This window comes from Urocitellus parryii, chromosome 1, assembly GCF_045843805.1.
Source record: "Urocitellus parryii isolate mUroPar1 chromosome 1, mUroPar1.hap1, whole genome shotgun sequence".
NCBI classification, from domain to species: Eukaryota; Metazoa; Chordata; class Mammalia; order Rodentia; family Sciuridae; genus Urocitellus; species Urocitellus parryii.
Genome location: NC_135531.1, coordinates 143,783,269 through 143,799,952, shown reverse-complemented (window position 1 = coordinate 143,799,952; position 16,684 = coordinate 143,783,269). Strand labels below are relative to the sequence as shown.

The window sequence follows — 16,684 nt, the reverse complement described above, 5'->3', positions numbered from 1 at the left end:
AACTCAGGTATTCATTTATAGAGGAATGGGTAAAGAAACAGACGTGCAATGAAAGACTACTTGGGTTTTAAAAGGAGGAAGTCAGTCATGATTGAAAACATGGATGAATGAAATGCAAAGATGCCTAATGCACCCCTACAATACTTAAAGTGAACCAGTCCAGGCACAGAAAGAGAAATACTGAATTCACTCTATTGTAGAATCTTAAGAACTTTGAGCTTAGAAATACTGTTTAGAAGGGCAGGGTGCTTAAACTAAATGAGAATTACAAATTACACCAGATGAAGTCAGCCATCCTAACAGATGTGAGATAAGGAGAAAAAGTACAGACTTCTAGTTATAATACAGTCAGGTTCTAGAGTACTGAACAACATGGAGACTAAAGTCAATAAAGTAGTTTAGTTATAATGTGACCATGTCTAGAGTACTAACATGCAGCATTGGAGACTACAGTTAATAACGTATTGTATGCTTGAAATTTGTTAAGAGAATAGATTTTAGGTATTCTCAACACAAACACACACACACACACACACACACACACACACACGATTACGTAAAGAGATAGATATGCTCATTAGATTGAATGGGGAAGTCATCTCACAAGTGTGTATATCACAGTATTATTAAGATTGTACTCCTTAAATATATGCAACTTTTACTTGAAAATTGTATCTCAATAAAGCTGGTAGGGGGCACTCATAGGAACCAAACTAATAGGAAAATCTGGGATATAAATAAATAAGAAGGAAGGGAAAATGAATAGGAGTGCATATAAATCCTAAAAGTCAGCCTGAGTTTTGAGTTCTGCAACATGGGTTATGTACCTCCCACTATCCTATAATCCAAAGTCTGCATCTACAAGGAACTTCAGAGGAACACAATGCAAATGCATTAATCAGTGGGTGTGAGACACTAGGGACTAGTGGGAACTATGGAAAACAATGCCTCATCAAAAGTGGGCAGCTGCTACTCAGCTCCACCCCTGTCAAGCCACTCTTTCAGAACTTCTAATCTTTCATGAGAATTAGAAATTGCAGATTTTTAAAGAAGTAATGCCTTCAGATTTTCAAATGTTAGACAAAATGAATTCTAAAAGAAAAATACGGCATGAGGCAAACTGTTGGTTGGATACCAAAGGCAGAACATCATGGCTTAGAGCATGTGGAGAGCAGAGTGGCTCTTCTCATGGCAGTGGAGAAATAGAGAGGATGGGGGAAGGGGCCAAAGATATGTCCTTCTAGAACATACTCTCAGGGACTTCCTTCCTTCAACAACAAGGCTCCATCTACTACAGTTTCCATCAACTCCCAATAACTCATTCAGCTATGAAACCCTCAATAGATTAATCCATTGATGAGGTCAGAGCCCCCATGATCTATTCACTTCCCCAAAGCCCCACCTCTGAACATTGCTGAATTGAGAACCAAGCTTTCAACACAGGGGCCTTTGGGAGACACTTATTCAAACCATAATAGTTCATCGAATATAATTTTTAAAATTCCTCCCTCCAACTTCTGTTTCAACCCTCATCACTCCTGAACTTCTCAACAGAATAGAGCAACAAGTTAGGATGCCTATATCAACCTTTAAGTGTAATTTGAGAATAGGGATAAAATCGTTATGAAACTTTCTTATTGCTATAGGCCTGGAACATAGTAGAAGCTCATTAAGGGCTCCTTTCCTTTCCTTTGTCACTTCACATTAAGTTGTGCAAAAGTATATCATCTGATTTCAGCATCATGAGAAGACACTTCTCTGAGGATGTTGGATTCATTTGTCCAAAATGACACTTTGTGCATAAAGCTCTACTTGTTCCTTATTCTTTGAATCTATGAGTAAATTCTGCCAAAAATTCACATTTGTATTTAGAAATTGAAAAGATAGACATTCACATTGAAGTAGTGATTCAAGTACAGTTTCATGGATGTTAGCCCCTTAACTTCACAAAGTCCAGGCCAAGGCATTCGAATGATATTTCTAAGATTGTTTTTGGGATGTCATCATAGGATATTTAATTTAGTGCATATCCTTCTCAAGCTATTTTCTGAGTAATTAGATACTTTACCACTTAGAAGTTGTGCATTTATGTGGCTGAAGCTGGAAATTCCTGGGGCTTCCACTGAATTCCCAGATGAATTATTTTTTTTAAATAAAGATGAACGTTTTCTCATTAATTTACCTCCCTAAGTGATTGCTATCACACTAATCAATTTGTAGTGACTTGACCAGAATTGCAATCTTCAATAATGAAATCAGATACGGTATTGGACATTGTGAGGATTGCTTAACTAATCTCAATTCCTCCCAGATCAGTGAAACACAAAACTGAAATGAAGTCAAGTGTCACTTCATTAGTTCTCCTCACTTAGAGTTGCTGGCTAATCTTGTTCAACTGGACACTCATCTTTTTTCAATGGGAAAAGCAGAGGGAGTTGCCCTGGGAAATAGGAGCAGCAGCTGTGATTTGCAAAGAAGAAAGGACACTGCAGATAATCCTACAGAGAAGAGTTTTCCGGAGGTGGTCTACAAGCAATGGTCAAAACATCGAAATCAAACACATCTAAAAGCAGTAAGCATAAAAGGAAAGAGTGGAGCATGGGGAGCTGCCCCCAGCAGGTGGAAGGTTCCTGGAGCTGGTGGGAGGTTATGGTAGGAGTGGCGCCTTCCACAGCCTCCAGCCACAGTCGCCCCACCCACCTACCTTTCTCCACATCAGAGCCCCAACTGCCTTCAGTTGCAATAAGCCCTGGCTTGAGGGGAAGGGAGGGGGTCATCTAGACTAAAGCAAGGGACCTTCTCCTCTCACTCTTTCACTTTTCAATGCCAAAATCCTTGTTTTCACTTTTTTACAACATTTCAAAGAACTAAAAATTCTATCTTTGCTGTCATTCCTAATTAGTTGCTCTCTTTCCTTCTATGCACTCTGAAGTCCTCCAAAATGGAAATATTAAAGGTTTAAGTCCTGAACCACTTCTCACGTCTCCCTGGCCAATTGAGAAACCAAATGTAGGCAATAAATACATAAATAAAAATTTTCAAGTTTATTAATTTTTTTTTCAAAAAGAACTTGATAGATGTGAAAATTTTATCTGTGGAAGTATTTAGATACTCATCATGTATCATTCCATTTATCTGAAGTTCTAAAATGCAAAGCAATGTATGGGACAAAAAATAGATCCGTGGTGCTTGGGGGTGCTTGAGGGAGTAGGTAGGGTGGTTTAGGTTAGACAGAAGGATTTAAAAAAGGCAGGAAGATTCCTTTAGGGGTAATAGGTGCATTCATTATTTCCATTGTAATAGCGTCAGCATGTATATTATATATTTCAAATGGTACAATTTAAATATATGTAGTTCATTGCATGCCAAGACATGTCAAAAAAGCTCTTAGAATTTAAAATATTATAAGAAAATTTACAACTCACATGTTATTTGGAGGAGAAAATACAGAATAGTAAGCAAAATATAGTTTGGTTTGTTTTGTTTTGTTTTATACTGGGGATTGAACTCAGAGGGACTTGACCACTAAGCCACATCCCCAGCCCTATTTTGTATTTGATTTAGAGACAGGGTCTCACTGAATTGCTTAGCACCTTGCTTTTGCTGAAACTGCCTTTGAATTTGAAATCTCCTACCTCAGCCTCCCAAGCTGCTGGGATTACAGGCATGTGTCACTTCACCTGTCAAAAAACCGTTTTGTAAGAAAATTAAAAAATGTACTCATGGGAAATACCTAAAAAATATGCTAAGTTGTTAACAGTGCTTGTGCCTTCCGAATAGAGTTTAGGGAAATTCAATTTACATACATCTACTGAGGATATATCATATGCCAGGCACAGCAACAGGGCTGGGAAATACAGTAGACAAAATCAAGAGGATCTTCTTCCCTTCCAAATCTATATTATAAATGAGAATGTCAAATAATGCCAATAATGCTGGGGTGGGGAGAGCAATGTGCCATTTATATCTGGCTAGGTGAAGATGATTTTTCCAAACATCTGAGCCAAAATGAGGGTGACCAGAAGGAAAACATGGGATGAAGAATTTTATAAGCCTCAGTAAGTGCCACAGTCCAGCTGCAGCAAAATAACTGGGGAGTGACGAACAACTTGTGTACATTGATATAGCAGGAATGGGAGCTGTTTATTGTAGGACAACAGAGGTATATATACATTCCACACAGCTTATCTTAATTAACATAAACTAGATACAGCAGTCAAACAATAAGGAATCTCCACACTTATGGCTCGCTGGCGTTACTTCACAAACCACTCCCTCTGGCAAAATGCCAGGCGTCATCCAGAATTGTTTACAGACTCTAACAAGTAAGGACTTTGGATTTTATTACAATTGCAAGGGGAAGTCACTGGAGAATCTTTTTCAAAGGGGATGAGACTTGTTGAAGGTGGGCCACGCTGGCTACAGCTTGGATAAGGAAGCTGAGTAAGAGTGTAATGGTCAATTTGAATTGCCAACTTGATCGGATAAAGAGATGCAAAGGATGTGTCAATGAGGGTCTGTCTAGGAATGACTGGCATGTGGGATAGCCAATTGAAACAGAGACCCTACCTAAGAGTGGGCAGCACAGTCCAATAGGATGATGGCTTGGATGGAATTAAAGTTGGAAGAACAAGGAAACAGGAGCAGAAGCAAGCTGATTCTTCTTGAATAGGTTCTTGACTGCTTCTTGGGACTCTCACTTCTTCACCCTTCCAAAGCATATTCTCCAGAAGCCTTCAGTCTCAGACTAGGGTAGCACCACTGATCTCTCTTATTCTGGGGCTTCAGTCTCTTGGACTGCACAGCTACTGGTTCTTCCAGCTCTCCAGCCTGCAGACAGCCACTGTGGACTATCCAGCTTCTGGTTGTGTAAGCCAACCTAATAAGTCCCCCTTTAATAATTACCCTTCCTGTTGATTCTGTTCCTTTAGAGAACCCTAATACAAAAAGGCATCAGACAGTGAGGAGCCTTCTATAGTAGTACTGGTGAGAACAGTGGCTGGAGGGAGGGGGGCAGGCAATGGAGGAGGGGGTTTGGACTTACACCCGAGGTTTAGGTAGAGCTCCTGGGTCTTTCTGATGTTTTATTGTGTAATGCACGACTGTTGTTTTCCTTGTTCAGTTAGAAGATTTATTTTGTTATCAGAAACAGGTCTAAAAGACTTTATTATTTATTTTTTTTGAAATGAAAAAAATATTAACAATGTAAAAAAGTGAACTCTAACTTTTTGCATTTTCTTTAAATAGTGACTTGAATTGAACTCACTGATTTTTCAACATTAAAGCAAGTTTTTGAAACCATTTTTACAGCTTCCAAACTAGTGGATCGCTGAGTTGGGATCATCTGACTGAGTTCACAGATGGCACCGGCTGACATATTTGCTAAATTCAATTCATGCAGAGTCCATAGCACCAGGCATTGTTTCAAGTTTTCCAAAATACATATCTTAATTCCTTTATGACCCTGATTCTATACCAAGAAATACTTAACATGTATTAATTAATTTACCCATAATCTTAAAATTTTCTCCCCATACCATATCCAACTGAAGCAGAACACACATATATTTATGGGAATATCATCAATTTAGATTAGAGTCAGTAGCACACCATACATAGCCTATAGCCTATTTTTGTATGGTCCCTGAGCTAGAATGGTTTTCACATTTAGTTGTAAAAACAGAGGCGGGGGAAACCTGCAATATTTACTCTCTGACCCTTTATAGCAAAAGTTTGCCATCGAGTTTGCAATCACAAGGAGATTACTCCAAACTAGTATGTTAAACACACTTAATACAGATAAGATTACTAAACTAATGAACAACTAGTAATTCAAATAAATGACTTCCTTAACCAACTTTCCAGATTGGCAGAACTAGATATTGCTAAATGATAACGCATATAACAGATACTTTTAAAAATGCCTGAAATTTGTCTCTTCAGTCCAAAGCAGAATAGCACCTGCTCGTTTTCCTTACAGTGTCACCATGTTACTCTTCTAGGGTAGAGATGCCTCCATAGCGGTGAATATACTGACTATACCCTTAGTATCTAGGTACCCAAGTCAACGCACAATGGATTCTAGCTTAATTTTATAAATCATCATTGTATAGCTGAATTTTTGCTGTTTTAGTGATTTTTAAAAAATATTCGGGCTCCTTCTCTTTTCCAAGGCAGGAAGTGAACTTATTGGCAATTCAGTAGTTACACTTAACTTAATACAATTCAGGACTTTAGATGACATTCAGATAAAATTAACCACTGCACCAAGCTGCTGAATTTTATTAATTATGCTAATCAATGCACACAATGCAAATAACGCTTTGGGAAACTTTCATGTTACTCTGTGCTTGCAGGTGGATATAGATCTATCCTGGGCAGAGTGAATACATTAGCAATCTTTTAGAAAAGCAAATTCTACCAGCCCTGCAAAAGAAAAAAATAAACAAACAAACCTAAAAACATACCTACAATAAATTTTGATGATATCTTATTAAAAGCAAGGTATGCAGGAATCACTTCCATCATGATAAAAGAAAAAGAAAAAAGAAAAACTAAATGAAAGTAAAGGTTTTTGTCGGCGACCATGGTTAACACAAAAGCTTTAGAATTGGATATCCAGAAATGAAATTTTGACCCTGATATTTCATAAGTGTATAGCTTTGGACAATATTACTTCTCTAAGTTTTAATTACCTAATCTGTAAAATGGAACAATAATAATTCCTACCCCATTGGACCAACCTAAGAATTGGATACTGATATGATAATGCATGGAAAGTAGTAAGGTGCTCAGATGAGGGCACTTGCTCCACAGAGAGTCAGTATAATTTCAGAGTATTCTTTGTCGTAATGAATTGATTCTAACCAACACTGGTTACATAATCCAAACAAAATCAAGAAATGAGAATCTAATTCTTTAGTGCTGTGTTTCCAAAGCTGGCTTTGGAAACTTGACAATTAAAAGCAATATCAAAACTTTTTTTTATTTCCTGGTGCTGGGGACTCAACTGTACGGTACTCTACTGGTGAGCCATCCCCAGTCTTTTTGAGGTAGGGTCTCACTAATTTGCACAGACTGGTTTCAAACTTGCAATGCTCTTGCTTCAGCCATTGAGTAGCTGGGATTGTAAGTGTGGGGCAACCCAGGCTGACTAAAAATACTAACAATATTATCTTGCATTTGTATAGTATTTAAGGCTTTCCATATTTATTATGTTACCCAAAGTGCAATACACTCTCTATGGTTAGTTAGCAGGGTTGTTAACCTCTGTCCGAAAAAGGAAAGAGGCTCAGAGAAGTCATTACACTTGTTCCCAGTAACACAGCTGTGATTATAACCCAAGGCTTCAGATTTGAATCCCAGTCCATCTGATTACCTTTATCAGCTCTTCCTCCCCACTTGTTTGTCTTTGCTGACAGCAAAATACATTTTCCCGGGTTTAGATTCCAGAGGAACAATCATTTTTCCTTCCTTCAGCAGAAACTTACCGGTCGGGACTGGATTTCTTTGGCGTAGAGAGGTTGTAAGAATTCTGAGTCTCCTTCTAGCTTTAGACCTTTTTCTGTGATTCTCAAATTTCCCATTCCATCCTGAAATAGAGACACAGAGATAACAGGGAAAATGTGATTAGCCAAAATTTCAAAATACCCCAGGCTGTCAAAAATTGAAACAAAGTTATTGCTTTTTTTTAATATTTGAAGGAGCAAAATGAGGGAAGTCGAAATGAACACAGAAAATATGAGGATGCATTGTTCAATAGAATTATGCAGATTATTCCTTTTGCTCACTTCTGAGAAAATTCTCTTTCAAGCAATTTGTAATGCCCCTTAGTCACTAACTGGCTAGGAGAGGGAGGAACTTATTGCTAAGTAGAGCAGGAGGAACGGAGGCAGGAGGTGGGTGGAAAGAAAGTGAAGGGCAAGATCTGGTTTCCTGATGTCCATGCAGAAATTGGCATGGACTGGCAACTTGTGGGTCACATCTGACTTTTAAACATGGCATGTTTGGCTCATTAGACATTTAAGAAGTCAAATAAGTTACTGACACTTTAATATTTTATTATTAAAATACATATAAAAGAAAGGCTAGGAAACATCTAGGTAGTCGTCACCCATCTTCAACTATCATCATATCATGGCTATTGCTGTCTATTGGACCCCCTTATAGTCCTCTGACCCTCAGTTTTAAAATGACCACATTATCCATATACATTATCCCACCTCCAAATAGCAACCATTCCTTAATTAATATCAAACAACTGAAGCAGACCCGGTACCCCATAATTAAGTTTGTTCTCTTGTCAGAAAGATTTTTACAAAGGGTGTCAACAGCATTTCATGGGAATTTTGGAGAGAGGTCAATATGGTTTGAAGCTTTCTGTTTCTTATAAATGCCAGGTTTTCAGACAAAACCTGTGGTGTGAAATCTCTGTCTAGCCTAAGATTATAGGACAAAGAGTAACTATTACATTCCTACCCACTCCCACTGACATGTGACCAACACTGAGTATAAATTTAAAAAAATTTCTGAATCTCAGGTCCAGAGATATTTAGGCATTAGCTCCTCTGCATCATGGCAGCTTAAATAAACCTGTTTTCAGAAAATTCCTGGGGTATCCATCTTCATCTCTCCTATATCACACCCACTGTAAGTAACAGTAACACTCATTCCTTTGTTCATGTCCAATACCTTGTGTCAATGTTTACTTTTCCCTAACATTAATTTTTATTTTTAATTTTCTAACTTTCCTGCCTTTGGTCATGAAGAAGAACCCCTTCAAGATAACGCCCAAGTCCTTATTGTGACCTGGTAGTCTGCAATGGATCTTTTGCCTCTATGGTGACAACATGGGTCATTTTAGCAGGAACTGGTATTTAGAGACCCAAAGTGCAGAGATTCACATTCTCATAGCTACTGGATAAGCCCTTGCTTCTGTAGGAGCCAAAAAATAGTTTAGTGTATAGAACATTAAATAAAAATAAAATTAAAACCACCATGTATTTTCTGTAGTTTTAAGTAAAATATACCATGACTTTGTCTCATAATAATTCATTTGATTTAATCCGCAATACACACACAACAGTTTCAAAACCCCAATGCTACTACAAAATTGACATGATTAATAAAAACAATTTAAAATTCATTTGTTTTTTAAAATCTTTAAAGCATAGCCTACTAAGGAAGCACAAATTATTGGATTTCAAAGTCACTTGAAATTCATTCTGTGTGGTTCTGCCACCTGATACCAGTGAAGTTCAATTGTCTCATTTTTTTTGGTTATTTGTCTATTTTTTGGTGCTGGGGAATCAAACCCAGGGCTTATGCCAGGCAAGGATTAAACCCCTACCAGTCCTGTCTCATCTCTTTTATCTCAAGTTTTTCAGGATTTTTTTTAAAAGTACAAATTTTTCCCTTTACCATGATTCCCTTCCCTGAAGTACCCTGTGTAGACTGTGTATGTTTATACACACAATGCCTACACGACCATTTCTTAATAGCATTTGGAAACTAAAATACTAGAATGAAAAATCTAGGTTTTTCAGTTTCTCTTGAACACTGGAATCCTGGTGACTCCAGGTCTGCCCTCTCTCATGGCCACTGTCCATGGAGATGAATGGCAGCAGTCCTGCTCGGACACCCCAGAAGCTCCATGGTTCACCACAGTCCCTACCCAGCCTATTTCACTGAGCTGTGTGATCTTAGACTCCTTCAGCTTCTTCTCCCCGGGCACTGCCATTGTGAATGAAACTCCATAAATTCAACACAGGTATCACGTAGGGTGGAAATGAATGGCCAAGTGAGAAATGGGCACTCTTCCCCAACCCTTCTTCATAAAAGCACATCATCCTGGAGATCAGAACAGATCCTGCATGTCAGTATTGTTCTCTGTGGACAGAGTACCATCTGCATATTTCTGTTTGTTTCTGGCACTTGTGGGCACAGGTCTGCCAAGGGGGCCAGGGACTGGTACTCAAACCCAGTAGGAGAGGCGAGAGACATTAGGACATGGCCACATCTCACCGGCAGCAGGCAGAACCTGCAACACAAGGAAAAAAAGAAAAAGCAAGCAAGAGCCCAAAGGCATCTCAAATCCTTCCAAAAAAAGAGAGATGTGAATTCACTCTTACTTTGGGATTATTCTTCAGTATCCCCTTAACTAGAGAGACAGACCTCTTCTGAAAAAACACATGCCAAATCTGGTTTCTATATGCTTCCTAAACTGTCTTGTATGCTTGATATGTATGTTTATAAAATTTAAAAAAGACTCATAAGTATTCTCATATAATAGATTACATTTGGGGGGTAGTTAGCTAGCCTATCCCAAATAAGATCTATTTTGCTTCCCTCTTACATTCCTAACGTTTATGATGAATTACTTTGCACTGATTGCCATACTCTGTCCTTTTCATGCTTTACAATAGTGACTCACTCTTCACTTAAATCCTTGTGTATGGAAACTCTCCAAGAACTTGCCAAGCCCCTATCATGTCTTCCACTTCTGGATTCCTCCTACTCTGTGCATCATCGGCTTTCAGTTTTCCCACCTCCTTCCCTGTCTCCAGATACGTATAAAGGTATTTAGTGGGAAAGATCTAGCAGAATAGTGTGACTTTCTGTCATTTTCCTCTATTTGCAAAACAAAAAGTCAATGACAGTAACCAACTACATGTCCCCACATATAGAGAGTCTCCTTCATATTTTTGGATTGAAGACACTCCACAATGTCTTGAGATCAGCATCCTTTAAAATATTTGCAACCTTTAATTGCAGCAGCAGCTATGAGTAGAATTCAGATAGGACTTCAGGCCCATTCTGACATATTACTCTCCTTCCAGTAAAATGTAAAAGAGGCATGGAGGAGATTCAGAATCCTTTATCTTTTTTCTTCTCCAAACTGTGAATCTTAGATTCTCTTTAAGACAGGCATAAGAATTCCAATAAGTGAAATGACCAAACAGGTGTGACTGACTGCCAGAATGAAGTCTGGGGAATGAAGTCTGCAAAGTCCATCACAAGTGCAAGGTCAGGGTCCACTGTCATCCAGCAAGGGAAGAGCCTCTGGCTGTCCTGGTCACTGTAGCTTCACCAGTGTCATAACCCAGGCCTGGCCCACGGCACTGATTCAGAATAGGAATTTTTAAAAACACAAGGGCACCTCCCGTTATTTTCCTAATCCAATTGAAGGCTCCATCGTAAGATTTTTCAGGAGAGACAATGCTTGGGGACACGGGCAGAGGTGGGTAGAATCTGTGGCTTCTCCTTCTGGGCTGGTACAAGGACTATAGCTTTTGTTCTTCCTCTTTATCTGGTCTTGACTGGCAGGTTGGTTGGCATAGCCAATTTTCTACAAGATGAGTATGGTAGAGTGGAGAGATTTCAGAGTGGTGGGACAATAGGCTGAAATATTAATTTGTTTCTTTCCTCCAATCTCTCACGCTGGGCCCTGATCCCTATGATCCCCATTTCAAGCAGGTTCCCAAGCTTTGTGATTACTTGGCTAAAATCCTGCAAGTGAAAAGAAGAGGCAGTCAGAAAGCACTGGGACTTCCCATCTTTTATAAAAGGGAAATCTCATTGAATATACTAAGCTAGAGAGGAAAGTGGAAGAGGGAAAGAAAAAAGGAGATATTTTCCAACTGGGGGGTGAACAGGAGATCTGTGCTTTCCATCAGTCGGAGACCAGCGTCTTGCAATGTCTCAGGAGGGGTTAAGGCCTCAAAAAGAGGTGGCTGCAGGGCTCTGGCCCTGGAGTAGCAGAGAAGCAGTAGAACCACTAATCTTCAAGGGATCACATGGGTAAGACCCCAGTTCTCTCAGTAAGAGCAGCACACAAGGGGGACAGGACCCCCCAGAGTTGCTGGCCAACTCCAGGACATCTGTAAACTCCCAAGTGCAGTGGACTTAGCTGACAGCCAGCCATAGTGGCCCAGGGGTACTGGGAATTGGTATTATGTTGATTTTAAGAAAGTGCTATTTCCTGCTCCTGTGATTTTCCTGCTGCATCAGCATCAGACAGGTTTTTAATTCCGTCAGCAGATTTCGAGCTTGAAGTAATGCCAAGTCCTGTTTTAGTAAGTACTCTCAAGGCAATCTCTTCCTGGAGCAATTTTAATGGCAGGCAGGACTTAGTTCTGATCTGAGCACGAAATAATTTTACCTATGCACAGATTGCATTCAAATGGAAGCTTCATGAGGAATGGTATTTTTTTTTTTTTTTTTTTTACTATTTTGTTCACTCCTTTGATCTCATTCCTAAAATGTTGCTTGGCAAATAGTATTGATAAGTAGTATTTCAACAAATGCAAGTATCCCTTTACTTACAATGGGGTTATGGCCCATAGGTTTAATATAAAACCACTGTGAGTTGAAAGCATCATAAATAGGAAATTCGTTTAATGCTCCTAACCTACTCAACATCCTAGAGTATTATTTGCTTACTCTCTTGTTTGCATGGTCTAAGGAGAGCTGTGGTTTGCTGCTACTGCCCAGGGTTGCAAGTATTGTACAACAGATGGCTAGCCCAGAGCAAGATCAAAGTTTCAAGTGTGATGTCCACTGAATGCTATCACTTTCACATCTTTAAAAGTAAAAAAAAAAATGGACACAGCCATGTCAATATTTATAGCAGCTCAATTCGCAATAGCTAAGCTATGGAACCAACCTAGGTGCCCCTCAACAGATGAATGGATAAAGAAAATGTGGTATATATATACATAATGGAATATTTCTCATCCATAAATAAAGAATAACTTCATGAATTTTTGTCAGTAAATAGGTGAATCTGGAGACTATCAGGCCAAGTGAAATAAGTCAGTCCTAAGAAACCAAAGGTGAAATGTTCTGACATGTGGATTGTTAACAGACAGCAATGCAGCAGTGGATTAGACAAAGGAGAATGATGGAAGGGAGGTGGGATAGGAATGGGAAAGACAGTAGAATGAGTCAGATGTAAACATCACTGGTGAAACTCCATCTCAAGGACAACCACAAGAATGGGATACTAAGTAGAATAAGTTGTGCTCCATATATGCATAATGTGCCAAAATACACTCTAATATGTATCTAAGAAGAGCAAATAACAAAATTGTAACGTGAACCATCTCTAGATAGGGACTGTCCACACTAATGTTTTTAAAGGTAGTGTGGGAGTTATAAAAAATAGTAACATTTATACCCACCTCTACATGAGCTTTCCATCTAGAGTGACCATTATCTCTAGGTGAATATGGTTACTGGGGAGTCAAGGGGAGGAAAAAACAAATCTTACTCTCTGTATGTAGCAAGCATAACTATTCTTAAGTGTCCAGTATGATGCTCCTGGGAAGGTCAATAATGAGAACCAGAGTTGGGAAATGCTGTATTGAAGTATTATAAATTTTTCAGACTTTTCCCTTTAATTTATTAATGGTCCCTTACGCTATGTGCATATTGATATATCTTCTTTGCAGTTCCTCATGTATCAAAATGTAATAGAACACAGCAGCAAATATACAGGGCAAACACCTTAATTTAAGCAACATTTAACACCGTTTTTTTTTTTTTTTTGGTCTTTTTTGTGATGCTATTTATTTCATTTAACATAATGTCTCCCAGTTCATGCATGTTATCACAAAGGACAGGATTTCCTTCTTTTTTAAGGCTGAATAGTATTTCATTAAATCTATGCGCCATATTTTCTTTATCCCTTTATCTTTTGGTGGACATTTAAGTTGGCCCTGTGTCTTATTTCATAGTGCTGCAATGAACAAGGGAGAGCAGATATCATGTCAACATACCAATTTCCTTTCTTTTGAATATTATTTACACATTTCTTGATCTCCATCTGTTCACTTCCTCAACTCCACCTCTTTCCAGTCTTTCTTTACTGCCATGGAAAATGTTGGTGATTTTTCTAAACTCACTCTCACTCTCTCTCTCTTTCTCTGAGTTTCTCCTTTGGTCAGCAATACTCTCCCCAGCTCTTTTTCTCCCCTCTCTCTTTCTTTAGTTTTGCTTAGGAGTCTTGTCTGGGTTCAGTGTCTCCCTCTGAGGTGCCGTCGTCCCTGTGCACCTCTCCATCAGTCTCACATCCCCCATCTCACCGCCACGTCTCCTCTGTCTCATGTTGCCTTCCATCTCCTGTCTCCTATCATTGCCATTGTAATCATCCATGCACATCTACATCCTGCTTCACTAGACTTCAGATTCCTTGAGATAAGGGATTATGAATCACTTATAATTTTACCTTTGGGATCCAGGACATACCCTGTATGTGTCTAAATATGTAACTGCAAGAGAAAAATGAAGTGGGCTAAATTAGATATTGTTTGGAAAGTGCTCACTGATACAAAATTTGAAACATAAGTAACAAAAGCTTTCACTTCATATGCATTAGGTAAGTACATCCTCTGCATTGCATTCATTAACCCTCCATTATAACCCTGGGGGAGGGACCATTAGCTCCATTTCACAGTTAAGAAAACAGACATTTTGAGGCCCTGACAGTGTAACTCCAGAACAAAACTCCTGAACCACCAAGCTCCACACCACCCTGTTCAGCTCTGTGTGCCCAACCCTGTGCTAAACACCAGTTCAGAGTCATTAAGTGTTACAGAGCTCTAAACTACAAGAAAACACACAGATAACACACATGATAGCAAACATGTAGAGGTGCAGGGCTCATACACCACCCAGGAAATGTAAAGTAGTGTGGCCACTCCAGAAAAGAACTTGGCTCTTAAAATAGTTGAACACAGAGTTACCATAGGACCCATCATTTCCACACCTAAGTGTCTGCCCTGGATAAATGAAGAACCTATGTCCACACAGATTTACACATAAGTGATTATAGTAGCATAATCCTAAAAGCTAAAAAGAAGTAAATTACCATCAACTGATGAATAGATAAGTATTATAATCTATATACATGCAATGGAATTCTACTTAGCAATAAAGAGGAATGAAATAATGATGTATGCTATTATGTAGATAATCCTCCAAAACATTATGCTACCTGAAATAAAGGAGACAAGAAAGGCCATAAATTGCATGATCCCATTTACATAGGATGACCTGAGACACAGAGCTATAAAGACAGAAAGTAGATCAGTGGTTGTTTGGGGCTGGGCGTAGGAATGGAGCTGACTGCATCTGGGCTCAAGGGACCATACAGAGGTGATGAAAATGTTCTAAAGTTGGATTGTGGGATAGCTGCATAACAGTCAAATTAGCTAAAAACCACTGAATTGTATACTTGGAGTGGGTGAATCTACAGCATGCAAATATAACCTTAATAAAAATAATGTTTTAAAGAATAGCCAACATGCAATGATGTTCACAGAAAGGAGGGAGCCAATTCAGGAGTGATGGCATTATGGACTTTGAAATCCCCAACATCAGTCAAGAGAAGTGGTTCAGAGATGAATGCTGGGAAAAGAGGAAGTAGGTATGATTTGTCTATGTTTTGTTTGGAGTTCTTAAAGGTGCCAGTTGGCAGTGTTTTGTTTCTCCCAAAGACCAAGCTTGATGAAGGATTCCTAAAGGGAAGCAAGACGGAGGCAAATTAGACACAGGAAATATTTTATAAGTTGTGGGACAGGCTACAAAGGTAGCTCCTGACCATTTTTCCCAGGAGCATTAAAAATGGGGATATTACCATAGCTGAGTAATTAACACAACAGCAAGATCAAGTGATCCCTTAGTATCTGGGTCACAACTTCAGCTCCTTTTGGTAATTTTCTGTGTCATCTCAATGTCATTTACATTTTCCTTCTTTTTCCACTAGTGTTGACATATTACATGTTTTTCTTTCTTCCCCTTATTACTTCCTCGTTACCACAAAGCTTATGTATTGGCTAGAACTATGTGTACATGAAACAGATAGACAGATGGGTAGATAGACAACAGAGAAGAAGACATATGTACCTACCAAATTGCTTAGAGCCCTAATGGTCAGGATGTGATATCTTGCTTATATTTTACAGTATCTCATAAAGTTGCTTTAAATGACTGACAGATCAAAGGTATTTGAAGCCTTCCGTTTTACCTGGTTGTCAACAATAACATATAGACAGGCATTCTTTCCTCTTTCTTTTCCTGGGGTTGAGTAAAGCAAGGAGGCCAGGCATGGGGTGAGGGTAGAAGGGTCCCATCTCTAAAACACACATAGAGGGCTTGAGTCTAAATCTCTTTATTACCAAGATGTCCAATTGTCTAAGTCCTGTTGTCCTGTAGAGGCTTAGTGATTTTTTCCCCCCTCAGTCCTTTGAGAACCATCTTTCCTCTATTATGGAACACACACACACACACACACACACACACACACACACACCATTTGGTACACTAACAAAATAAGTCCTGGGCTAAGACAGCACTGGACAGAGTGAGTTCATCACTGCCTTCTGGTGCTCCTCCTAAGCCTCTTGCTCCATCCAGGAACAGTCAGGTAATCAAGGTAATAATTTCTAAAGTTCCAAGGAAGCTAGACTACACTATGGTAAGAGGAAAAATGTCAGTGGCTTGAAACAATAAATATTTATTTCTGTATGAAGCCACATGTCCACGGAGGGTTAACAGGATGGTCACGCAGGCATACAAGATAGTAGAAGAGCCACCATTTTGAATTCTTTGCTTTTCTCTCTCTCTCTCTCCCTCTCTCTCTCTCTCTGTCTCTCTCTCTCTCTCTCTCTCTCTCTCTCTCTCT

General features: G+C 39.1%; 1 protein-coding gene across 1 annotated transcript in view; it reads right to left on the bottom strand.

The window, feature by feature from the left end:
- Positions 1-16,684, bottom strand: part of Sgcd (sarcoglycan delta) — a 388,785-nt gene that overhangs the window by 205,788 nt on the left and 166,313 nt on the right. Inside the window, exon 3 of the mRNA XM_026388348.2 lies at positions 7,491-7,592. Coding sequence (XP_026244133.1) covers positions 7,491-7,592 — 102 coding nt within the window. The remainder of the gene's footprint in view (positions 1-7,490; positions 7,593-16,684) is intronic.